A 25,991-nucleotide genomic window follows, 5' to 3' on the forward strand; every position below is an offset into this window, starting at 1 on the left:
ATTTAAGTATAATTTTTAAAAAGGATAGAATATTTATTGTCTATTTAAAAAATATGTTATGACTCAAATGGAAAATTCTTCGTGTAAAGATAATTTTTTTAATATATATTCTTTAAAGTTAATGACACGTCATCCTAAGAAATCTAAATAAATGAATAAAAATAAAACACACTTATAATTGGTAAAAATATAAATATATTTAACAGTCTAGACCGTTCATATGCCACTATTTGGTATTGTTATTATGAAATTCGTACAATGTGGAAATTAAACTAAGAAAACTAACACAACACTGTTCAACGACAACATTTAACGCACTCTTATTCAAATATCCCCTTGTGCCCGCACCCTTCTATGTACTATATCTCGTTCCGATCCTTCCATCCGTACTTCTGACGCTGCTGCTTCTCCCGACTGTTCCACTGCTGCTGCTTATGGTTGCCATTCGATGAGGACGATGATGACTTCCCGGGGGCACAGTAGCAGGATCGCTTTTGGCAGTCCAGATACGACCGGCAGCCCAGGGTCAGGGTGCCCGTGAAGAGCATCTTGGCCGCCGCTTTGCATCCCTTGGTCATCAGATCACTGGCAATGGATTTTTCGTAGCTGTCGCAGTACTTGTAGAGACATCTTTTGAAGTCGAGGTCGCAGAGCTCCTTGTCGCTGTTGCAGGTCTCGTAGCAGATGTCGTGGGCATTGCAGCAAGTCTCCATCTCCGCCGCCGGCAGGTAATCCGTACTGATCCGGAGTCCAAGGGAGCCGCAGCCATCGGCAGTTGGGGTATAAAACTTGTTCTGTACCGCCCTCGGTGCTGTATGGAAGAGACGGGGGAGAACATATAGCTAGGTGCCGGGCCCTTTACATAATTCGATCAGCATTTGCGTCACAATCACACACCTTGTCCCCCGATATCCGGCGCCGGGCATTGGTACACGCAGTTCTCCTCCACGGCGGCGTCAAACACCTCGTGGACAGTCCTGAACTTGCGCACGAGGACTATCATGTTCTTGAACACGTCACCAAAGATAGCCTCGGCTGCAATAATGGCATCCCTTAGCTGAAATGATGGCAAGGGGAGAAGAATGTAGTTTAGCATCTCTCTTAAAGATCTCTCCGAGTAGAAAGAACTTACATGAACTATGGTGCTCGAACCGTAGCCAGAGTAGGCGTATGTGAGGAAGGTTAACAGGTAAATGGCCACCTTCATCCAGGAGAACTGCATAATGGTTGAGATTAAGTATTGCAATCCGTATCTAAATGTTTTGATTATTGTATCTGATGGATGGTACTAATGCCAAAAAAGATATTTTTAACAATGTGACCGGGCCCAAGTGAATGAAAAATACCTTCAGGTTGGGAAATATATACTAGTTGCCTAAATAGAAAGAAGTTATTGGAGACTTAAGATCTAGTCGGTTTTGTTAAAAAACTTAAATATTAACCACTTTGTCAATAAATAATTAAAATAATTTAAAGGACAAGCAAGACCTAGAACCAGTTGGAAATTCTATCAGAAGTCTTGATCTTCAAATGTATATGTTTTAGCATTGATCTGGCAACACTTCCCACCGAGTAATCGATTTATCGGGGGGGAAATTTCAAAAATTTAATTTATTACAAACGCTTATTCTCCGATGGATTTTTCGGTTTATTTGAAAGGTATTATATTCCCATACGTGGGCTGTGCCTGCATATTGGTTAAACACAGCCTACGACTCTGGCGGTCATGCTGGAAAGAAGGTGTGTTACTAAGTTGGCTGTCTAAATTTTACTTGACAATTAAAATACAACTTAATTGCTGTCGACAGACTGGCACGGCGACCATGACAAGACTTCCGGTCTGCGGGCAAAGCTTGGCCTGGCGGCTTCGCGTTCTCAAGGAGGTGAGTGAACAACAAATGTCCTTGCCCTTGCCTGCCAGCAGGACAACTGCAGCAGCAGCCGTCGCAGAAGCACACGAGAGCACGCAGGCCAGATATAAAAACAACACCAAGCTTGCTCTCCTGGCGTCTCGTGCCCGCTTTCGCTTAATTATAACACGAAATTGAAATGCACAAAACAATTGTGTGCGCCACCTGAAATGTGACTCTGGCACGCAGGCGACGCCACCCAACGCTCGCCTCGTTCCTGACCTTGCGGCCTTTATTACAACGGCCAACAGAAGCAGCCAGCAAAAATCAACATACATAAACATGCAACGCAACACCCAAAAAAAAAACAAAAAGAAAACTAAAACCAAAAATCTGTTAAAGAGCCGCAGCTCTCGCCGTTTGCTTACACTGACAGAGGGCTCGTAAATACACAAAATATATTTCTCCAAATTATTTCGGCAGCGCCGCTGCCGCGATGTCTACTAAAAACAAACATTACACTGAAAAAAAAACATATTAAACTTAATTGTCTAAATAATTTGTGAAGCAAAGTGGTCCACGGAAAATTAGAATTCAAAATATTTTGTACATTTTCATTATTTTTATTCATATTTTTTTATGCTCATGTTGTGAGATTTACACAAGACAATATAAATATTAAATAAATTAATAATAAGTAATTAAAATAACTAAAATCTTAAAATTTCATTTTATAAGTACGGTTAGTACTGATATTTATATTTTGTAGGGAAGTTTTTCTGACTTTTTTAAGGTATATGATATTATATATTGTTCAATCTTTTATAATGTTGATTTAATTTGCTCTTTTATCTACTTTTATTCAACCAAATTCATAATTTTATATTTCATTTGTGTTAACTTCAAAAAATGTATACTTCCAGGAAAAACTTATCTTTGTTCTTGAGGAGTTTTAAGAAATTTATGAACATATTTTGAAATAATGTTTATCTTAATTTTAGAGAACTTAAAATCGGAATTCAGGCCAACCATGAAATAACCGTCTTATAATTTATCACATCCACTCATTTTCTTTGCAAGTTATAATTCATGAAATATATATATAAGTTTCAAAGTTTCTTATAATTTTAATTGTGTGTTTTATATATTTTAATTATTTAACTATAAATCAATATTTAGAAATCAGATTTAGAGTCAAAGTGAATAACAAATTTTCTTACCAAATAAATTTAAAGTGTTAAAGTGTTTAATGTTAAAAATAAACGAATTAATAGAATACATAAATGTTAGATTATATTCCAAGAAACGTATTTTTTTCAAAGTGTATTTTTGATAAAATATTATAAAGGTTTTCAGTTTATTAGCGTGGGTTGTAAATTAGCCAGGCGCACACTATCACAGCTGCCTTATCAGTGTCACTGATTACGGACACTGTTCCGTTATGGCCATCCTGCTGTGATCCTGTCCTGCCGCAACCATCAAGCTTAGGTCTTGGGATTTGTAAGATGGACCGCCGGCACTCGAGAAGACACTCCGTCGAAGCCGAAAGGCGGCACACATGGAGAGCAAACACAAACACATCCGGACACACAGCTTCCCCACCAACACCAGCACCAGCAGCAGCATCATCATTATAGTCGGAGGAGCAGGGGCACCTCCACCATCTCCTCCTCCTCTTCGTCCACCTTCATCACCATTCCCCCAAAGAAACGAACAACGAGCAGCAGAAGCAGCAGCAACGACGACGACGACGCGAGGCGAGCGATTCGCAGATTTTACGTTTCAGTTTCGTGCAAAACGTGGAAGCGGCTGGTCAACCCAGGAAAATTAGCTCTGAAAAACCGCTAGAGGAAAATCTTAAGACTCCGGCGGCATTGGTCTGAGTCGGAAAAACATTCAAATTGCCCGTTAAACGTTAGTTTTGATTAATTACGGCCAGTTGGAAGGCATTTGCATAGTGCAATTGTTGCGGCACTGCTCCAACGGAGACGAAAAACAATAAGAAAAACTGCAGCCTGCTGCTGCTGCAAAAACCGGAAATTCTAGATCTCTTGGATCTCACGATCCCAGCGTATAAACAAAACAAACAAATGCTAAAAAAAAAAAACAACTGAAAGACCTAACAACTGAAAAAACCCACAAAAAAGTGACACAAATAAAGCAAATCCCAGTGGCGACCGGTGTGTGTGTCCAGTGGATCTGGTACCCATAATACCTATCCTATCTATACCTTCAGCTATATAGCCCCCTCCCGAGAAACGCTGAGTGTTGAGTTTATTTCTGTTTCTGTGTCGGCTTCAGCGGTTTTCGCTTTTTTCTTGTTATTATTGCTGGCCAAAACGAGGGAAAATCGGCGAGACGGCAAGACGTGGTCGTGGAAAATCGTGCGCTCTTAAAGTAACATATTTATTTTTAACAATTTCGCAAGCGTTCAAATTTTGCTCCAGCAAAAAAATCAGAACTCAGAAGCCAGACAATCGCAACCAGAACAACAACAATAAATAGATCGACGGCGGCGAGATCGTTAAGAAGCCAGAAAGGCCAAAATTGAAACAAAAAACCAAAAACCAAAACAGCAGCCGTTGCGGCAAACGGCCGGCGACTTTTGCCTCTTAAAAATTAGTTTGGTGAGTAATCGTTAAATAGTGTAAAAAATAGCAACAAATCATAAATGTTTGCTTTCCAAAATAGAAACAAAAAAGTGGAGATAAATTCAGTTTGATGATTAAGCTTTTAGTACTATAATTAGCCACGGCCGAATTAATAAGCGCAATTAGCTAATTACACACCATAAGGCGGGGTAAATCTTAATTTTTGGAGTGGAAAATATAAAAATTTGAAAAAATGTCTGATAATTAGAGGGTTTTTTTTAAAGCTTTGTGTCATAGGAATTTCCGTGATCTTGATAAATAAGTGATAACCTTTTTAAGAATCATAAAGATTGACCTTTGAAACATGCTAGTATTTTATTTTTGTTTTACTTTTGTTGTAGAAAATGTTCTCTTAATGATGTTTAAGAAACTTGTCTTATTTCTCTTTTCATTCAAAAGAATAATAATTATAATTACTATTTTTAACTTTAATCATTCTAAGGTGTGGAATTATTTGAAGAAGAAATTCAAATAATTATTATTGAACTCCTCTATGTATTCCTCTCTAATGCATTCCAAACATATAAACATTTGGAATCAATATACAATTTTGAATTCTTTTAATTTAATAATACAGAAATAACACTAATTAAATATATTCTAGTAAAACCAAGAATTGACTTTTTTTATTTCCAATATCGGCAATGCATTTATTTTTAAAACACTTTTATTTATTTGAACATGACTAAAATGAAATAGCATCCCATAGAGACCCTCATTTTGTATATTCTCTTCTTCTTTCCGTCAATTGTACACCTAATTTCCATACTATTGACCCCATTTAAATATATCCCTTTTTCATGTTCCGCTTCAATAACTCTCTCTGGAAAGTCAGTCAAGGACTTTGAGAATATATTCCCCAACTTCCTTTCGTTTCGCATAAAACTTTTATGTATTTCCATCGCCTGAACGAGAGAGAAAGAGAGTGACGAACTAGTCCAAGGACAACGGAAATACTTGTGCTCTATAAAAACAAATCCAAACTCATAAATCTGTTTCGCCCTTTTCCCAGAGAGTTGGAGAAACCCGCCCAGAAATATTTTATTCGTACTAAAACCCAGCACAAGAAACAAAAGCGTGTCGCTGGCTCTTAAATATGTATTTATGTTATGATTACATTTAGCCGGCATTATTTTTGACGATTATTGCCATTTGTGGGGTTTATTACCCGAAGGAGGAGGGTTGAAGAATCTTTATTTTGTCAACCCGCAAAATGGGCAATGAATTTTCGTTTTTGTAACCGCCGCGCGCGTCATTAATTCGAACGCTTGCACTTATTCATAATTACACCTTGCGGTGCATGTTTCCTGGTGGACAAAATAAAAAATATATTAATAAACGCCTACAACAAATTCTCTTTCACTGTTTGGAAATTTCGAAAATACCCCAATGACGATCACGATGTTATTAATATGAGATGCTTTCTTTTTATACCAAGAACCCATCCTATAAATTCGTGCATATACATATATATATGTTGAACAAATCGCCTCGCGTTGCTTTTAATTAATTAATAACATAATTTATGCCTCGGCTAGCCCAACGAATTAATAACGCATTGCACGTAAATTTAAATTTCTTGAAAAAAACAGAGGTCAAGTGGCCTGCAGTCAAAAAATTAAGCAATGTTGGTCTTATTTAAACTTATTTGTTAATATTCGGAATAAATCAAAGTGTCATTAGATGAGGTGAGCCAAGAGAGACCCAGGGGATGAGTTTCATAATTTTTCAACAGAATTCTTTTCAGGCAAGAACAAGATTTCTGATAATTTAGGAGACTTTTGGCAATAAATTAGGTGTGTTAAATACATATGCCTGATATGAACACTCCTTTAATATTTTTAAGGGAATTTTAATAAGTTTAGATCTCTTTTAGATTTCTGTTTTGTTTTGTTTTAGTTTTGGAGAAATCTTAGAGGTTAATCCATTTAAACCAAACAATTCTGTAGAACAATGAGCGGTAATCTTCACTCTCATTCACCTGTTCTTCTCACCTTATCGCGTAGACACTATTTCTTTAGCTTGGCTTCTGTGGAAGGTGTATATATGTAGTATGTACTTTTTATTGCGTTTTTCATTCACGAAAAGTGGAAGACAAAAAAAAAATACAACAAAATAACAGAAGAAAAAGAGTGCTAGCCACCGGAAGATTAAGCAACAATTTAACATTTAGCTGGCTGGCAACGACGACCCAAATTTCCATTTCCATTTTCAAATTTGGCAGCCGCCAAGGTGAGTGCTTTTCCGAGTGCGAGTGGATATACCTACGTTATATTTGTACATATATCTTAGTCGTAGGACCCTCAGATCTGATGTTTGTATTTCTTGGTCTCTTGCTGCTCGCTGCTAATTTACAAACCGAGTGATTGTCTACAATAATTTTTGAGAAATTATTCCCAAAACAAGCCTCCTCGCTGCACTTTGCCTCAGACAACTCTAAGTTATATTTCCGCGCTTTTGATGCGTGGGATGATCATATAAGTATATATGTATATTCCCATCGAAAAAGTGTAGAAATTTTCAGAGCGTACGTAAATAATCCTGAGTGACAGACGTTCATAAAATTAATGTTTGTGTAATAATAATAAAACGAAAAATAAGAAAAACAAAAAAGGAAAACAAAAGCCCATGAAAATATTCCAAGAAATCGTTGAATGTTATTATTTCATTTTCGTAAATTTCAAAACGTTCTATTATGACAAGGTTTATGCCAATAAAACAATATAGATATGCATATGTACATTTTATTTTTCTCAAGTCGCAGTTAAAGCTATTTACGTAAATCCCAGTTTATCGGCGGTTGACTTTTCCATTAGAGCGTGAGGCGTGCCAATTGAATCGAGTGTTTGTTACATGGCCAAGACATTTCTACCTGTCTGTGGGGAAAACTGGCAGCAGACTGGGAAATTAACAGAGAGATTCTAGCTCTTCAAATTGAATTATAACAATTGCAATTTGTTTTTATTTAATAACAAACAGAGTGGTTTTAGTCTAGCAATGTTTTCTTGGGTGTTGTTTATATACATTTTGTATACAAGTCGTGTTGCATTTATTTCTAAGTTATAGTTAAGTGAATATTTGTCATCCTTTGTATATAAGAAAATATTTATTGGTTAGTAATATTGTTTAGAAATAAAGAATATTTTACATTCAGCAAAAATGGTTATGCAGTAATTTTCTATATCATTTTATGACATTTAAAGCACGACTTTAGATTAATGAATTTCTGCTTTACTTAGGTCTCAAAATTAACCGCAAATATTAATCAATTAAAACCTAACAATCTTTAGAGATTGAAATGTATCCTTTTCTTCAATTCCTACCTTCTTTCAAAATCAAATCTCGATCTCTGTAAAGAGACTCTATTTTCTACCCATAATTTATTCCCTGTCAGCAGCCTCTGGATGGTAGGGAGTGATTTTTACTTACTCGTAATCCCCCTTTTATATACAAAATTTTGCAATATAAAAAACCCTTTCAATTTTAGTCTGCCTGTGCCTAATCCATTGTCATCTTCTTGGCCTTCGCCCAGCAAAAAGCTGCAGTTAATGACGCAGAGCAGCAAATGTGAAGCCCCAGACCTCTTTTTGGTTGGCTTTCCGTGCAATCTGCGGCGAATCAATTGAATGCTCTTCTATGGCCTGACTGGCCTAGATTTTTTCCAGCAGCCGCTTAAACAATAAAAAAGCCACTCGGGCTGCCAGCCAAGAATATACGGATGGGTATTGATTTTCATAGACTCGACTGCCCATCCCAGAAGGGATCCCAGATCCATCATGATTTTGCATTTTGGCTGGACCGGTGGTGCTTTCTTTCTTCTCAAATTAAATGCATCGGTGCATTAAGGCGATGGACCTCAAGAAGAAATCGCCTTTGTGCCCGCTTGGCTCCTCGGGGGCCCTTCTTTTGTTGCGAAGGCAGGCAGCCATTAAATTGAATTAAGACTGCAGGCATTGTTATTAATAATATTAGTATGTGATATTAACTGAACTGCTGCAGGCACCCCTTTGTGTCCGGGGGAAAGAAACCCCCTTTTAGCGAACTCAATTTTCCTGCACTATATATGTATGTGATACTTACTATATAATGCCATTGTCTGGTCGCCTGACGCTGCGATGATAAAGCCCGGGACAGACACTTGTTGCTGGACCATTTTTCGTTTTATTTCATTTCATTTCACTTTCAATTTATGAACACTACCCTGAATGGCTGTGCCGGGCCTAAACACCATATATCCTCGGTTGGTTAATTAAACGACCATGGTCGTCTGGCAATGGGAAACGATTGGATGGGATCGGTGTGTTCCAAGGCAATTTGGAAGAACAATGCGGCATTTAACCAAGAGCACTTCAGATTTAATGGATATGGAAACTGAGTGGGGAAATCCCAATGAATGTATTATACTCTCAGAGTGGATAATTCTTCTAATCACTTTTGGGTTAGACTTGGTGGAAATATTCATTCCTCTTAGAAACTTAAAAGATTTATATTTCCCATTTTATATATCTGCAAACTGACAATCCTTTAGATTTCATATTTGCATTGTTATCCAAAAATATAACCAAACACTTATCCTGCCTTTCGATTGCAGGAAAATCGACAACAACAGGAAGCCGGGCGACAGGTACTCCTTCGAGGGCGAGGACAATCGGTGAAGCGCAAGCTAGGATTGCGAGTGAGATGTCCACGGCCACTTGTGCCCGCTTCTGTACGCCTTTGACATCCGGCCCAGCAGGATCCACATCAAAATTGACAGCCGGAAGCGTGACGACAGGAAACGGAAGCGGCAACATGACGTCGTCGTACAAGAAGAAGATTCCATCAAACAGCACAGCGGCAGCGGCAGCCACAAATGACAGCAGCAACACAGAGGCAACATTCACATTCAAATTGGGGCGCTCCAATGCACGGAGCAGCAGCAACGTGGCCTCCAGCGAGTCTTCCGATCCGCTGGAATCCGACTACAGCGAGGAGGAGGAGGAGGAGAAGGATCAGGAGCCGGTGACCAACAGCCGGAGCAGCAGCACCGCCACCACCACAAGCAGCTCCGCTGCTGGCCATGACCATGATGTCGACGAGGAGGAGGACGACGACGATGATGATGACGAGGAAGAGGCAAATGGCCGGGAGGGCGATGATGCGACCCATGATTCCAGCGAGAGCATCGAGGAGGATGACGGCAATGAGACGGACGATGAGGAGGACGAGGATGACTCCGAGGAGAGCAGCAGTGTCCAGACCGCAAAGGGAGTGCGCAAATACCACTTGGACGACTACCAGATAATCAAAACAGTCGGTGAGTCAGCACTGAGAGAAATATTTACATCAATTTGGGGGAATTTTTCAATTTGTTTAACTTAAAAAAATGCATGGTTAAAAATATATATAGAAAAATATCAGCATATTAAACATGATTAATTTTTAGTTGAAATCGTGTGGCTTATCTTCTTTGTTAGGTTTTAGCTAAAACAATTAATTTTGTGCTTGAGAAGCTGTTTACCCATGGGTCGTACGGGGCGTATGATTGATGTTGAGGTCTCTTCAAGACCTTCAACTTGTCACTCGGGTTAGTTAGTGTACACTTTCCGATCGATTTTTCATAGATACGTTTCCATTTTCCTCTGTTTGTTGGTTTTTCGTTTCGGAAACTGTTTGGAGTGAAGCTATCACAACAAACTGCTTTCTAGGTCAAGTCAGTAGTCAAGGCGTGATGAGGTCATAGTGATGCTCCCTTCACTAAAAGTATTTAATCCATATAAATAAAATTGAATATAAAAATTGCTTTTCCATGGCCATATCTATGATAAACAATACCATAAGTTAAAGAACAAAATTAAATTTCAATCTAAATGAACGAGGAGAGTAAATTATAAATTAGGTGAGCTTCTATGAAAAGACAAAATTAATCAAATTAAAAATAAAAGAACTTCATGATATATTAGATTAAAAAGTAGAGTTTGAATTGCTTAAATAATTATCATTTAATATTAAATATCTCTATACTTTCTTTACTTTTTTAAACATTTCGTTTACCATATTCTTTCCTAAAAATAATAATTGAATACTTATACACATCATCAGCCAAAAAATATAAAAATAAATATAATTGAAAACTGGAAAACCCCCACATCTCCCCCACATATCCCCATCTTTCTTTACTTTGATTATTCAATTTATTTAAAAGAGTTTTCTCACCTGTTCAATCAATTTTTTTGCAAAATCAAAAGGAGGAAAAAAGAGAATTATCCAAAATACCTTCGTCTCACTTCTTTTTCTGTTTCTTGTTTGCTGTTCTTTGATATCGCTCAACGATTTAATTTCAAATATTTATTACCTCATTTTTTAAGCACTCATGCCTGCGCATGGATGTGTATTAATGTTCCCCCTTTTCGGGGCTCAGCATCAGTTTTCTATGGCTTTTTATTGGTTTTATGCGTAAATAAATTCTTATTGATTACGCAAATGGAGAAAAGGCAGTCCTACTCGTATTATGATTATTATGAGCGCTTTCTGGCTTGCGTAAAATTCTCATTTAGACAGTACTCTTGTTCAAGAATCAAGTACTATATATATAGTATGTATTTCTGGACTCTGTTTAGGATCTTCAATGGGTATTACGTATTCGGACCGACGCTCGACCAATTAGTGCCCATAATATTTTGATTTGTTCCCCATTTTGACGTCTTCGGTGTGAGCGAAGCAGGCGCTTTTAGTGTTCTGACTAAATTTAGTATACCATCATCAGTCCGGGCTATCTGAATACTCATTAAGCCTTGTGGCATAAATATTTACTTGAGGCTGGGCTGGGGCTAGTACAGAGCGTTCTCCCTGATTTATTACCACAACATTTGCCTTGCTACACGTGTGATCAATGCGCCGTTTTACTTTTTTGCTATCCAAGTCATTTGAAAACATTTGTGCACCGATCTCTGACCAGGACCAACTCAAAGTAATTGCGGAATTATTGTGGGCGGAATCACCTTCAAAATTGTTTTATATTCCATTTCTTTCACTTGACCAGATTAATTACAGCAATAAGTTTTTTCACAAATCGTTGTGGGAGTTAATTGTGTTTAGCAAATCTCCTAAATGTGGCTTCTGGGAACGTTTTTCTATATTTAGGATAGAGAATAAAGGAGATTAATTTCTAGCATTTAGATGCTGTATTTTTTGTGTGAATTTAAGAGGGATAAACTTTAAAATGTTTTATATTAATATCAATTCTAGATGATTGTTCTTTTAGGCAAAGAACTTGAAATCATTAAACTTAAAAAAGCTTCAAGTACATTAAAATGTATTTTTAGATTGATAAATTGATCATTTTTATCCCTTGAAATGGCTAACCCTAAAATTATAAATCAAATAGAAGATCAGCTGTTTCCTGTTCCCTTCCATTTGTGTAAGATTCCGCCGTCAACACCTCTTCCGAAGTATGAGTAATACCGCTGAGCTCCTTTTCCGTAAACGCTTTCAACACACAATAGCACCATTCGGGCTCATCCCGCCCTGGGAGCACCACACGACGTATGAGTAATCTTGAATGGATTTCAAACAATTGCCAGACACACTTGCCCAAAAGGTATTGAGTACGAAATTTCAGAAGAAATCCGTAAAAAGTAAATAAACCAGAGCGGATATCATGCCATGAACACGCACATCTTAAATAGGGAAATAACATATTGGTTTATGATTATTGTATGGGAAGAATATGAATGCCAGTGAGTCACGCTTCTATTAGGGAATAGTAATGGATAAACAAAGCTCTGCAAAATTGTAAAATTAGTAAAATCGGACAGAAGAACTTTAAGAAAGGATCTTAATAGTACTTACTCAGCACTTTACTTGTTAATTATCAATTTAAAACCATGCTTAAATATGAATATTCATGGTTTAAACCCCATGTAAATTTTAATCAATTAAGCTCTTTATATGTGACTAAGAAACAATTTCTATATTTGTTAAGCCCTAAATACTTATAGCACAGTGTAATTCAATGCTGCTTTTGATAATAACAATAATAATAATAACAATAACAATAGAAGCCAAATGAGCAAAGGAGATGCGGCTATGGGCAAGTGAACATCATCGGCGTAATTGCGGAAAAGCCAGTGGATGCTGAAAACTAAATGGTCTGAAAATATGAGGAAAAACCGCATTGAACCGTACTGAAAATTATTGCAAACTGTGAAACACATATGCCCCTCTCAAGATTTACTATAAATATTGATAGTTAAGTTCGTTGTTGTCTTGTTGTCTGCAATCCCATTGATTAGCCAGCGACCTCAGGTCTTCTACAAGAAACAAAAAAACGGGGGAATTTCCCGAGAAACATTTCCAAAGAAATGTTTTTCAATTTCGGCAAAACAACAGAACAGCAGAGACCTTTTGTTTTGATTTTGGGAAAACAAATAAAACATGTTTTTGTTTGTGCATGTTCTGGCTGCATGTGCTGCGTCGAATTCGAGATCAGGGAACGCCATTAGCCATTAGCTTTTAGCCAGTAGTCATGAGCCATTAGCCATTTAGTCAAGGCCTTAAACCTGTCAAATCAATTGCCGAGTTGCAATTAACACCGGAGTGGAATGGACTCTGTCTCTGGGATCTCGTAAAGGAAATGTTTTTGCCTCGGGAAACTGGATTGAGGAGTCTGTCTGACAAGAGTTTTAGCCGAGTGAAAGTTCATGCAGGTATCCGGTAAGAAAGTTTATGTTATATATAATATATACAAGAAGAGCTTCAGGGGGTACTAAAAATTAAAAGTTAATAAAATTGAGAATCTTAAAGTGCTATTTAAAGCTGGGTTAATCTTCCTCATATATATTATTTTTATATAATTAGTATTTCTAATCTACTATATAAGCCCAACTAAAACCCAGAAAATCAGCTAATATAAAAACAATGGCATATTAAAACTGAGAAACCAAAACGACCTGATAGCCATTACTTTGGAAATGTGAAATGTGTGCTTTCGGGCGATCAATTGGCTCATAAAAATTAGCTAAATGTGCTCTTAATGCTCTGAAAAATGTATAAAGTGTTGGAAAAGTATAGGAAAGCGTCTGAAAGGATCAATAACCCCATCAATTCGTGACGAAAAAGTTATAAATTTCGTTTGGTGGCCCACTTTTCTGACGGAATACTACATATATATAACATAGGTATATAATAGATATATTTACGGAAATCTTTGACAATTGAGAGACGTAGTGGTGACCTTGTAGGTTCCCCAATATATCAACTTGACAAATTTGTTTCCCTGTGGGAGGTGGATCGCAGTTCGTGGATCGTTGAAAGAACCCCGCGTGAATGGCAATCCTTTTGGTCTTGATTGATGAATTCAGATAAATATTTACGCACGATTCTCGGAAATACAATTCATTCGGGACATAAAATTGGCCAAAAACACAAGGGTTTATCTACTTTTTTTTTTGCCGCTGCTTTTTCCAATTGAAGTGAAATCCACGAGTGTGTGGCGGGGATTCCTTTTAGCATAAATTGACTTTTAAATAATAAACGCCAATCGAGTTTCAAGCGGCCAGCAAAAAATGTATCTGTCGGATGCCGAACACATGTCCCGCTGCTGGTTGTTCCTTGTAGAACAACAAGTTGTGTGTCGTCGTCGCGTCTGCAAAGTATAACTCATAGTTCAAATGGACCGAGACTGCCTGGCTTTTTGTTTTGTGTGCTAAGTGCTAACAATAACATGTATGTATATCCGTCTCTATATCTGGCCGATATATAGTTATATGTGATAATCATAGCGGCAGAGACAAAATCAGTCAACGGGAAATTTACGATCGCATGGAAAATTTGAAATCTCTGTAAACTTTCGATGCCCCGGCGAAATGGTGAATTTTATTTTTCAACAAAAGTCGGGCCAACACACACGTACATATAAGCAAATATTATAGAAATTATTATTTGGCAATGTGCCGAAAGCCAAAAACGAGAACACCACTCCGCCCCACCCTTCCCGCCTCCCCCTTTGACTTGTGCCAAGAAAATCACCACCCAAAACCCGTTCCCCATCCCGTTCCCGATCTCTATCCCAATCCAAATCCGGACCCACCTCCAAACATAAAACGAGCAAATAAAACTGCGTTATTAGCCGCCTTCTTTTTTTGTCTTATTAATAAAGGTGACCTAAAAATGCACTTTGCATTTTGGCAAAAAAGAAATACATATACATATATATAGAAAGAAATGTCGAACTGAGAATAGCCACAGAATGATTTTTCATATTTCGACATCAGATTTATGTCTGGTCGATCCACCCCTTCCGTCATCTCTATCACAACTTTTTGTAAATTGCAGTGTAAAAACTTGTCAAATGTGAAAACAACATCAACAGAAATGGGCAGGTGGGCTATTAGGTATATCGTATATTTCCCCATTTATATATCATCTTATATTGTGTATGGTAAATGGTAAACATCTGCTTTGAAAGTGTCGTAAATCGCTTAAGTTATGAGCGGTGTGTCGCCAATGGAAATGTGATTGGATTGGGCAAGGTGCGTGTTTGTGGTTCACTCGGTGAGTGGGTGACTTATATCAATTATATCTAGTGCCAATAGTTCTAAGAAAATATATATAATTAATCAAAACAGAAGTCTAAATTTAATTGTAAACATTTGGCTTTTAAAAAAGCAACAGTAGAAAAAATAATAAACATAAAATGCAAGCCATTTTCAGGAGGTTTGTCAAGTTTGTCATATTTTTCCCTACAAAAAAATCTCAAGTTAAGTAAATTATTGAAGTTAAGATACTTCATTTTTTAAATTAAATATATTTGATGAGGACATAGAAAGATCGTATTTAAAGGAGTAATACGTAGATATATTTAAATAGATTTAGCTATTAATAAAAATGTAACATACTCAGAAATAGAAAAGTGACAATATCTTAACACAAATTGTTATGAAAATTGCCATAAGGGGAATATACTTATTATAAATTCTAAGAAACTCTTTATTTTTATCATAATAAACGCCTTAACTCGCCACAATAATGTATTAATACTCAGAAATACTTACGGATATCATTGCATCAATTCTCAGAAATGTGATCAAGTGTGACTATAGACACTTTATAATTATTCTAATTACTTTGGAGTATAATAAAGTAACTAGACAAATGTTTATTAAGTCAAAACCTACCACAAAAACCAAGTTCTACAAACTGTCTGGGATAGCAAATCAAAACACTAAATGCAATATCAACAACAAGTTCCCGACCGAGTAACTAAATGAATGTTATAGTCAACAATAATCCAGTGACCTGAATACCCTTTGTTTATTATTATTTGCAACAGCTTAAATATTGGATTTTAAGGCCTATTTGGCATTGTTTAAACTTAAGATCAGGCCAGTATTATTTTTAACCTGGCCTCCATAGCTCCACAGTGCGCCTTTCTCAGTCGGTTTTTCCTTTTATTTATGTATCTTTAAACAAACTTTGCTCCGACGAACTGCATAAAACGCAATTAACTTTATTTGACTTGTGCCAAGTTTATATTCGTCGTGATTTTCAGAACTTTTAACAGTCAGCAAGTATGCTGAATAATAAAATTATGAGAAACAGAAAGAGATCGCCACTGCAAATGGTTATTATTATTCCCCAGTGCAAATGAAAGGCATCCATCCATCAGACGTCGTGCATCTATATGATATACGTATGTGGTATATACATATATATAAACATATATCTTCTCAGTCACTGGACAGTTGGCGGCATCGCATCGTCAAATAGAAAGTTTTATGTACCGCGAGTATTATGTAAAATATTTTTCGCCTTTTTTCACGCACTTTTTTCAGTTGCGTCTGCAACTTACATATGTCTGCGAAACCGCCAAAGAGCCGGCCTAAGAGCCAACAGGTTTGGCCACAACTTTTATTCAGCCAGACTTTAATTGTGGCCGACTTGGCGGCTGTCTGCGGCTACGTCTGAGGCTGTACACTAGAAAGAAATCTTAGCTACTTAAATGGTTAATTATTCTTATTATTTAATAATTTAATTTGCCTAAAAACGAACCATTTTTGCTTACTTAAGGACATCCATGGTGTTGTATTTATATTATAAACACAAATGAAAGATACAAAAAAGAAACATATGGTTTTCAGAGCCTTAATAAGTAATGAAATAATTAATAAAATATTTTCAGTTAATTAATATTCTTAATTATCAAAAAATAAGTAAAACTATCATAATTCATCTCCCTGTATTGGCCATAATTTCCCGTGTGAAATCTTTTAGTCTCGGGCCTGTCTGCTCTACAGCTGTCACAATTTCACTTTGGCCAGACGTATTTAGGAGCAGTCGGTGCAGTAGATGGATGCTGTGGAAATTGCTGCTAAAAGTGGTAGTTAAAACATCGGCAAATACACTTTCCTTTGCGATGCACTTGAGGTGGAGAGCGGCCTGCGAACGAGGTGCTAAGAGATCGCTTTGAGTGGAGTGTTGCCTCCTCTGGTTTGGGAAAGTGTGTATTTGAAAAGTATTTGGAAACTTGGAGAGATATTGCAATATTTGCAAAGTCATTGAGATCTGAAAGTACATATACACAACACTGTTTTACAAACACTTTAGTTACTAGAACCACTTAGATGTACGAAGATCAGGCTCTTAATTGTTATAATACTCCTATAAAGCAGAAGAATCGTGAAAAGTAGTCCAGTACTCAAAATGTTTACTTCCCCGACACATTTCCCGTTTTGATATAATGAAAAAAGAAAAGTTCAATCCAATAAAACAATGTAAATATTTAAAAAACTATCTGGTATTTTCCACACACTGGCCATGTGCCCCGACCATGCAAGGCATGCACTTGTGTACATACATATGTGTGTTGCCAGCCAGAGAGTTTTGTACTTTTCCAAAATAAAATTCCCTACACTGTGCGCCCCCGGGAAAATTCTTTTCATTCCTTTTTCCGCCCGAATTTCAGTGTTTCTTCACGCTCGTAACGCCACGGCATGCAATATGTCGGTGTCTGCACTTTTCACTGGAGCGCAGAATTTTCCGCCCTCCGAAATCGATTTCGAGCAATAAAGGCATCCATCAGTGGCTGTAGTTATATATCTGTTTGATTTATATCGTCTGGCATATTTTCAATATTTATTCCTCGGTTATCCAAATTTAGAAATCCGAATGCCGCAGCTCCTTGAGAAAGATATTCCTCAAATACATGTTTTATGAGCTGTTTATTTGTGATGGCTTCATTATTATTTTTTTGCATCCTAAAGTTCCAAAAGTTCGATTTTTGGAGGCATCTTGGTGTTGAGTTTGTTTGCACCCGGGTATTATGGGTCCATAAAAGTGCCTTAAACATTTCGGGAAATTCTTTTGGGTGGGCAATCCCTCAATTGTTTGGTTTTTCGGGCATTATTTCCAAAGAACTTTTCCAATTTGGTTGGAATGGTGGGACTCATTTCCTAAGAAATCTGGCTCATTGATGCGTTTTTTTCGTCGTCTCTGGCAATTATCAATAATAAGGTTCTCCATTCTCATTTTCATTCTCCTGTCAAGTTTTTATTTCTTTTGTTTTTCCCACCACTTCAAATCTTATATAATCCCATTGCCTGTGCTGAATCATTCGACCTACGTAATCGAGAAACCGATTTGTGCAAAGCAAAGATTCATTAATTACAATGTCGAGATTCATATTTTGATTTGCACGTGTAATGCTAGCCCTCCCACCTCGGAACAGGTGTACAGGCCACCCAACAACGCCCACCTAGAGTATTGGGTCAAAACAATAGCACAGAGTATGGAAAATAAGGAATACATTTTTTTAATATTTATTATAGTTGTAAAATTGTTTAGAGAAATTAAGCAAGCTTGAATATTTTAAATTAAATTATTAAGAACCCCTTTATTTGCAAGTAAGGGTTTTAAAATCCATAATTCATATTTAAATTGTTTGATTCACTTTCTAAGTCATTAAAATTAGGAAATTTTAAGAAAAAATCGACAATTAAATTTATTCGAAATAGAAATAGATCATTTTTGAAATTAAAAGAATTTCAAGCAATAAATGGTCTTTTAAAAACAAAACAATATAGTTGCAGATTGGGTTTTATTCTTTCTTTATTTAAATTGCATTTCAAATTCTATTATTTTGACCGCTGCTGTATTACAGATTCGCTGACTATAATCTTTTGCCAAGTTTTTCTTTTTTCTAGGGATTTTGTTTAGTTTTCTGGGGAGGCGCAACGCACGTGGCCAATGATTGTGGCCGAGAGTTCAATAATCTGTTCACTTTTGCTTTATTACATTGAAAATCACGGCTAATTATTGTTTGGCCCGATCGGGAACATCCACACACATGGAAAACGTGCTGAAAAACTAAAAGCAGCTGCGGAAAGCAGAAACTTTTCCCACTCCCCCATGCCGCGGCGCGCCGTCGTCTTTTCGTATTGGAAATGATTGCGTTTCGGTTTTTGATTTATCAGACAAATCAATTTGTAGCCGTTTTGTTGTTTTGGCATGCCATGGAAAACAAAAAGGAGAAAACGCAACGCAACGAGTCGAATAGAAAAGAAAAGAAAATTTTCTTGGCCTTAAGTGTATCTGGGCAGAAGAGTGTGTTTACGGGTAATCTGAGAGCCTCACACGCTCCGTGTTTCCTTTCCCGTCATTTCACTCAGTCACTCGCTCACAGTCACAGTCGCAGTCACAGTCACAGTGAGTCGGACGTTAGCCCAATTAAAAATTCAAGGTTGAGAAAATCTCAACTGGGCGGGGGGTAAGCCAACACCCCGTCCGTCCGTGTTATGATTACCAGGTAGCAGTGCAAGCGCTTGCAAGCTCAGCTTGGTTTGGTAACCTCAAAACGTGCTCGACAGTGAAAAAAGTAATTATTTGCAGGTCGCCCCATCCCTACGCCCCTTAAATGCTCCACAGTTGAGTTTAAAATAGTAGCACTACAGAGATGCTGGGCAAAAAATCATTAAATGCCGGGTAAAATATATTGTGGAATGGGTTTTAAACTAGAAATATGCATAAATATTCTCTATAAAGTACACATTTAGTTGTGTATGTATTTCGAATAGATAAAATCAGATATGCTTTATAATATTATCTCAAAAATATCAATAATTTATAAAATGTAGCATTTAATGATAACGTTTTCGGTAAAATCGAAAAATTGTTGAATATATTTAATTTATTTACTTTTCTTCATATACTATACCTCCAACAGTTGCATTATTTTCAATATTTTTACCACAATTATAGGTTATAGAGCTAGATATTTTAAAAGAATATCGATGTGTCACAACGTTAAAGTAGGAATTAACTTTTGCACAAATATTAATACATTATTGATATATTTTCTGACATCCCAGTATAACAATGCATTTTAAAATTTATTTGAATGCTTTATCGACTATTTGAAACCTACTTATATTTCCTTCTACAATTCTTGAAGCCAAATAATTTAATTAAATTAAAAACACAAGATAAATATTAAAGTTAGCTCTATTATATTACCCTTGACTGTGTGTGTGTTATCCACGTATGGGCAAAGTCAATCACTTTGGCCATATCGCTGGCAAACACTTTAATGGGGCATATGCCACGTTATTCAAGAATGCTGTTTGCGGTCTGCTCGATTCATTCAATAATCCGATACCCTCCATTACCATTACCACCTTTCAGGCACCGGCACCTTCGGACGTGTGTGCCTCTGTCGCGATCGCATTTCGGAGAAGTATTGTGCCATGAAGATTCTGGCCATGACCGAAGTCATTCGTCTCAAGCAGATCGAGCACGTGAAGAACGAGCGGAATATATTGCGCGAGATTCGACATCCGTTTGTCATCAGTCTGTAAGTAGAACAATATGGCGAATATGTCATATTTTTAAAAAAATATATATGTATATTCGAATGTCTGGAGAAGAATTTTTATTTAATTATTAATTTACTTTCTTTCAGCGAATGGTCCACAAAGGATGAGTCAAATTTGTACATGATCTTTGATTATGTCTGCGGCGGAGAGCTTTTCACATACCTGCGAAATGCAGGAAAATTCACTAGTCAAACTTGTGAGTAAATAATAGATATATTCTAAGATATTAAAAATTTAACTATGTATATATTAATTGTTCAGCCAATTTCTATGCGGCTGAGATAGTCAGTGCCCTGGAATACCTGCACTCCCTGCAAGTCGTGTACCGCGACCTGAAGCCGGAAAACCTTTTGATTAATAGAGATGGCCATTTGAAAATCACAGACTTTGGCTTTGCCAAAAAGTTAAGGGATCGCACCTGGACTCTGTGCGGCACGCCCGAGTATATAGCACCTGAGATAATCCAGTCCAAGGGTCACAACAAGGCCGTGGATTGGTGGGCTTTGGGTGGGTTGTCTTGCCTTTAATTATTTAAAATTATTTTATTAATTGGATTTATTATTTTAACAGGAGTTCTCATCTACGAAATGCTGGTAGGCTATCCTCCTTTCTACGATGAGCAGCCCTTTGGCATATATGAGAAGATATTGAGCGGAAAAATCGAATGGGAACGTCATATGGATCCTATTGCTAAAGACTTGATCAAAAAGCTTCTGGTGAATGATAGAACCAAGCGACTGGGCAACATGAAGGTGAGAATTATGGGAAATCAGTGGGGGAATTTTATAAAAAAAATAAACAATAATTGGTAAAACATTAAATGAGTTTAGTTGGTAAAATAATCATCAAGGTGTAATCAGATCAATTGTTTGTTTCACTCGTAAAGTATTCTAAAATTATGAAAAATAATTTAAGATCTTATACATAGAAAGCTTAACAGTTCTTAAATCTTTCTTTTATGTTTAAGACAATATTTTTCTGGTTTTCCTTTACTGAGAATTATAAATGATTAATGATGACAACTTTAAGCTTTTATGAATAAGATTATTGAATCATCTCATAACTTTAAACGCTCTTAAAGATCAAACATATAACTTATAGTAAATAAATAAACACAAACTCTTTTGCAGCATAAAGTTTGTTCAGATGTTGAAATATCTATACAGTTTTCCATTTACTAAAATTAGCCAATTTTTTCACATTTTCCAAGCCGACAAAGTTTATTTATCTCTGCTGCTCGCTGCCTATTCCTCAGATACATAGTTCAACATACAATTTTGGCAAGCTTGTTCGTTAATATTTTTTGGCTTATTAGGCGCGATATTAATAGATAATTGTTTACACTTGTCACAGTTGGACGGTCGGATTTTGTGGGCTGGCATTAAAAATTGCATCGCATATATCAAAAATTAATTGTTGGCCATCGCGAATAGATCTGCACATGCCCCTTGTCAGTTAGGTTAATACATTTTGCTCTGAAATCATTTTTCTTTTTCTCGCCAACGAATTTGATTCTTATTTCTTTTTTTTGAATAGACTTGTCGCGGGTTTTTGCAACGCAAGCTATATAGCCAAAGGCAAATGCAGAGAGCGTTATTTATGTCTAATATTAATCTGTTTTTTCTTCTAAATTTTCTTCTATATTTTCCGGAACACCCGCAGAATGGTGCCGATGACGTGAAGAGGCATCGCTGGTTCAAGCACTTGAATTGGAATGACGTCTACAACAAGAAACTTAAGGTGAGTTCAAGGGGTTCTCTTTTAGGTTGATTTTTTATTTCAACTAGTTATAATTAACAATTATGGCACATATACTTTGTGTGGACACACACGCGTCGCCCATATGACTTTTGGCTGCCTTTTTGTCTTTTGGCCAGCGCATTTTCATACGTTCTCGTAATTAAACGCAAATAAACAAATCAGTTTGCCCAATTAGCTGTGTGCCTTTAGTTAATGACCGCAGCGTCTATTTCGGCCGTCCGGGTGGGTGTTAGACCCATAAATCTCCCGGATCCGGATCCCTCCCAGTCAGCCCAGCTGCTCCGAAGGCGAGTGCTAGTGAAATGTAACAAAAGGGGGGCATTTCGCATCTGAAGAAGGCGTTAATTGCCCACATGAACGCCCCCACTTAGAACACATTTTGGGAGACAATGGGTTAAGTGCGTCAGAAATGGCTGTTATAAGTGCTCCGATTTTTTGCATATATGTTTCTTAAGACTAAAAAGATGTTAGCAAAAGCAGAGTGTTCTCCTTATGTTCTGATGTTTTCCCCAACTTTACTAAGACAAAGGACACAAAAGCATCCAATTTTTGGACCTCATTAAAATACCCTTAAAGCAATTAAATTAATAATCATTATTATATATTTATCTATCTCACACAGCCACCAATTTTGCCCGATGTACATCACGATGGGGACACGAAGAACTTTGATGATTATCCCGAAAAGGATTGGAAACCCGCCAAGGCAGTAGACCAAAGAGATTTGCAGTACTTCAATGATTTCTAAATATTAGAGAAAGAAATCTTGGTTTTTCTTTTGTTGTTTTCTGTTGAAAATTGTTATAATTTTGCGGCAGCAAGAACATTCATTATTTATACTGGCAATTAAGTGTTTAAAGTGCTGTGCTAATGCAATGATATGTAACGGTACATACATACATACATATATTTATATTTATATATAAACTATATTATAATGATATATAATATACGGCTAAACATACACACATAAATAGTAGGTCTAAGTATACATATAACTAGCAAGCGACGTCTATAATTATTTATATAAATATACTATACATAATTGTTTAAATGTTCAAACTGCGAGCAAACAAAACCCCTCTCACCCGAACAACAACAAATACCTATAAAGAAAAGTACACCTAAAGTGCAGTAAAGAATATATTTATTATACATAGAACAAACAAAAAAAGAATAAAATATTAACGTAAAACGTTGAATAAAGTGATACAAATGGAATTCTGCTCCTGGTCTTTGTCTTTTTTTCATCTATATATTTGCTTTCTATTCTTTACTTTTGGGGGGATTAGTTTTGGATGCGTAAATCTGTCGTTTTCGAGCACGAGTCACTCAGCTGAAAGAACGCCTTGATGAGCATGATCTTTTGTTTGACGTTTTTGCACATGTATATGGGATAAATTTGTGGATATATACTATATACACATTTTTCATATATCTTTTTTGTTGTACATATTCTTGTTTCATATTAAATTAAATATTCATATTTTATTTTGTTTTTATTATTTATTTTTGCTTTCTTTTGTTAAAAAAAACTCTCGAAATCCTATTATTTAGCATTTTTGATTAGCTATTTTGTCATTCTATTGTAAAAGACATTTATTCCACAAATTTATATTTATTTATGACATTCATATATTTTATCTAATTTAATTTATTGTTTATTTTTATAATAAAAATTTATTTTTGAATTTTCATTCACCACAAACTTTATTTACCTCAAGAGTCGTGTCTTGGATAAGTACAATTTGAGAAACCGATAACGATTAGTAAACTGCTTTACCTTAGGGCGAACGGTTTCTGGACTGCTTTACACTGCTTGACTATTCACTGTACCAAAAAACAAGGACTAATTAGTGTATAAACTTATTTGTATAATTTTCTATATAAAGAGTTTAAGTAAAAGGTTCAAATATAATAATTGGTGTTTGATAATGATAGTGTAATGAATTCTGTAGTGACGTAGTGTAATGATCATAATGAACTTTGTATTACACAGGCCAACAAAATAAAGTTTTTCAAAGGTTTGTGTTTGGTGAATTTAAATAATACCTCATAAAATCTCCCATAATTCTGATATTAGATATATTTTAACCTAAAATTGCAGAAACAAAGGTTCTTTTAAGGTGTTGTAGGTTAAAAAGATTACAAAATCAATTCGATAACAATAACTTAAAAAATCGTAAATTCTTTACCTTCAAAATTAGTTTTTAATATGTGGAAAAATCGCGAGTTTGAAGATTCTATGATATTAAATTTAATGTTTTATGGAAGGTAATTAAAATATTTTCCTTAATTTAAGCTTTTACCCCATTTTAAGTATTAAAACATCTGGTGAAGGATTCAAGGATCATAAAATCTCTGCATCACAGGGTGCATTGGGCAAACGGAAACACCCTGTTGCCCTTAAACTACCACCGAGGCTTTCATTGACAGGAAGGACTCTCTCAGGCACTCTCTCTCTCTTTGGCCAATCTGTGCTCTCCCTTTCAGCACGCTTTATACAGTTATACAGAGCGCGGCTTTTGCTTTCCACGAGCTTCGACGCTCAGTGGTTGTTTCCATTGAGAAAAAAATAACCGAAATTTGACGCGGAAATAGCCAAGTTGGCTGAATTGCCTCTCACTAAGAGCTTTTGGTTTCAGTTAGTAGACAGGCCGTGGCCAAAAAAGAACGGACAAGCACTATTTTAGTTAAAATAACATTACCCACTGTAATCGGCAGCGCGATAATAAGCAAAAAAAGAGTCCGACTCTCTCCCTGTGTGTGCGTACGTCACTGCCCGCTCGCGTGTGTACGTGTGTGAGAGTGTGCGATGGGAAAAATCAGTAAAATGTTTATGCAAATTATGCTACAAATGTGCGCCAATTGCGTAAAATCGTAAAGTGCATTAAGTATTAAGTGAAACAAAATTATATAATTAAGGAGCGGCGCCCGGAGATAAGCGAAAAGTTCGTTTTTTTGGGCAACTACAAAGGCAAAGGTTGCAGCTCCCCTTCCGCTCGCGCCTCAGTGTGAGTGTGTGTGTGTGTAGGTGTAGGTGTAGGCGGGCAAGTGTGTTGGTGTCTCGTGGCTGCCAGCTGTCAGTGTGTGTAAGTGTGTTTGTGTGTGTACGGATACGTCTGTATGTGTGCACTGTGGGTGCAACAACGTGAACGCTTCATCCCGGAAGTGATTTGTATGAGGCAAGAAAGCCCCTGAAATTTTACACCCAAGCGGAAATAGTCGGTATGTAGAGCCCATATATTTCACATCTCTGCTATTTGCAGTCCTTAGTCCTGTTGGCCATCTTTTGTTTTTGTTATTTTTATTATTGATTTTTATACATAGCAATAGACAACCTTTTGTTGAATTGGAAAATCCGAGCTTTACCATAATAATGATTCGAAACCAAATGAAATTATCCAAATACATGGAATCGGAATCCTTTTCAAATACAGTTAGTTTATGTCCTACATTATTTCATTGCATACTTAGGGGCACCCTTAAAACTGATTTTGAATCACCTGCGATTTTTGTGGCAATACTTTTTTAATTCCGTATCCTTGCATATTAAACTATTCGAAATATTTATATCTTCCTTCGTTTAGTATGCAATTTTTCTTTTTCGCATGTGTAGAAATTGCTTTTCATATTTCAAATTTTTACCCGTTTGATTCTGTTTTGTTTTTTTTATGGATTTTTGTTGTTGTTCATATCGATTTTCAACCAAAAAACAACTGGGAAACAACATCGAACCATCCATCCGTGCGTCCTCACACACACGCCCACAATTATTTCTGGGGGAAACCACAAACAGCCACAACTACGTACGGTCACAAACAAGCACACACACATACACCTGGAAAAAGGGTTTCCCAAAAATTATGAAGGATTTAAAG

At 36.5% G+C, this 25,991-nt stretch overlaps 3 protein-coding genes across 5 annotated transcripts in view; 2 read left to right on the forward strand and 1 right to left on the reverse strand.

Moving 5' to 3' along the window:
- Positions 1-175: 175 nt before the first annotated feature.
- Positions 176-1,729, reverse strand: GXIVsPLA2 (phospholipase A2 group XII). The gene is made up of 3 exons (XM_020960541.2): positions 1,133-1,729; positions 898-1,057; positions 176-811 (listed from the first exon to the last, which is right to left on the reverse strand). Exons 1-3 carry the CDS (start codon positions 1,220-1,222, stop codon positions 360-362), a joined length of 702 nt encoding a protein of 233 aa, XP_020816200.2. The 5' UTR covers positions 1,223-1,729; the 3' UTR covers positions 176-359.
- Positions 1,492-23,328, forward strand: Pka-C3 (Protein kinase, cAMP-dependent, catalytic subunit 3). Of its 2 annotated transcripts, XM_020960573.2 has the most exons (9): positions 1,492-1,740; positions 1,809-1,883; positions 9,093-9,797; positions 20,159-20,327; positions 20,436-20,545; positions 20,611-20,856; positions 20,920-21,101; positions 22,012-22,089; positions 22,733-23,328. In XM_020960573.2, exons 1-9 carry the CDS (start codon positions 1,635-1,637, stop codon positions 22,856-22,858), a joined length of 1,797 nt encoding a protein of 598 aa, XP_020816232.2. In that variant the 5' UTR covers positions 1,492-1,634; the 3' UTR covers positions 22,859-23,328. The 2 variants fall into 2 exon arrangements, with proteins under 2 accessions (XP_020816232.2, XP_020816233.2); XM_020960574.2 differs by lacking the exons at positions 1,492-1,740; positions 1,809-1,883 and adding an exon at positions 3,493-4,477.
- Positions 23,329-24,618: 1,290 nt separating this feature from the next.
- The window catches only part of sff (BRSK family serine/threonine-protein kinase sugar-free frosting), a 29,481-nt gene continuing 28,108 nt past the window's right edge, over positions 24,619-25,991 (forward strand). For both annotated transcript variants that reach the window (XM_020960113.2, XM_020960114.2), the window contains exon 1: positions 24,619-25,338. The gene's annotated coding sequence lies outside the window, so the exon portion shown is untranslated. The remainder of the gene's footprint in view (positions 25,339-25,991) is intronic.

This window comes from Drosophila serrata, unplaced genomic scaffold (assembly GCF_035046125.1).
Source record: "Drosophila serrata isolate PLE 108 unplaced genomic scaffold, ASM3504612v1 contig_272, whole genome shotgun sequence".
Taxonomy (NCBI): Eukaryota; Metazoa; Arthropoda; class Insecta; order Diptera; family Drosophilidae; genus Drosophila; species Drosophila serrata.

Coding starts and splice junctions, on each gene's coding strand:
- GXIVsPLA2 (XM_020960541.2), bottom strand. CDS start 1,222: ATGCAGTTCTCCTGGATGAAGGTGGCCATTTACCTGTTAACCTTCCTC. Junction 1,058..1,132: donor GTTCGAGCACCATAGTTCAT/GTAAGTTCTTTC, acceptor CCATCATTTCAG/CTAAGGGATGCCATTATTGC. Junction 812..897: donor GCCGGATATCGGGGGACAAG/GTGTGTGATTGT, acceptor TCTTCCATACAG/CACCGAGGGCGGTACAGAAC.
- Pka-C3 (XM_020960573.2), top strand. CDS start 1,635: ATGGATTTTTCGGTTTATTTGAAAGGTATTATATTCCCATACGTGGGC. Junction 9,798..20,158: donor CCAGATAATCAAAACAGTCG/GTGAGTCAGCAC, acceptor ACCACCTTTCAG/GCACCGGCACCTTCGGACGT. Junction 21,102..22,011: donor AGCGACTGGGCAACATGAAG/GTGAGAATTATG, acceptor GAACACCCGCAG/AATGGTGCCGATGACGTGAA.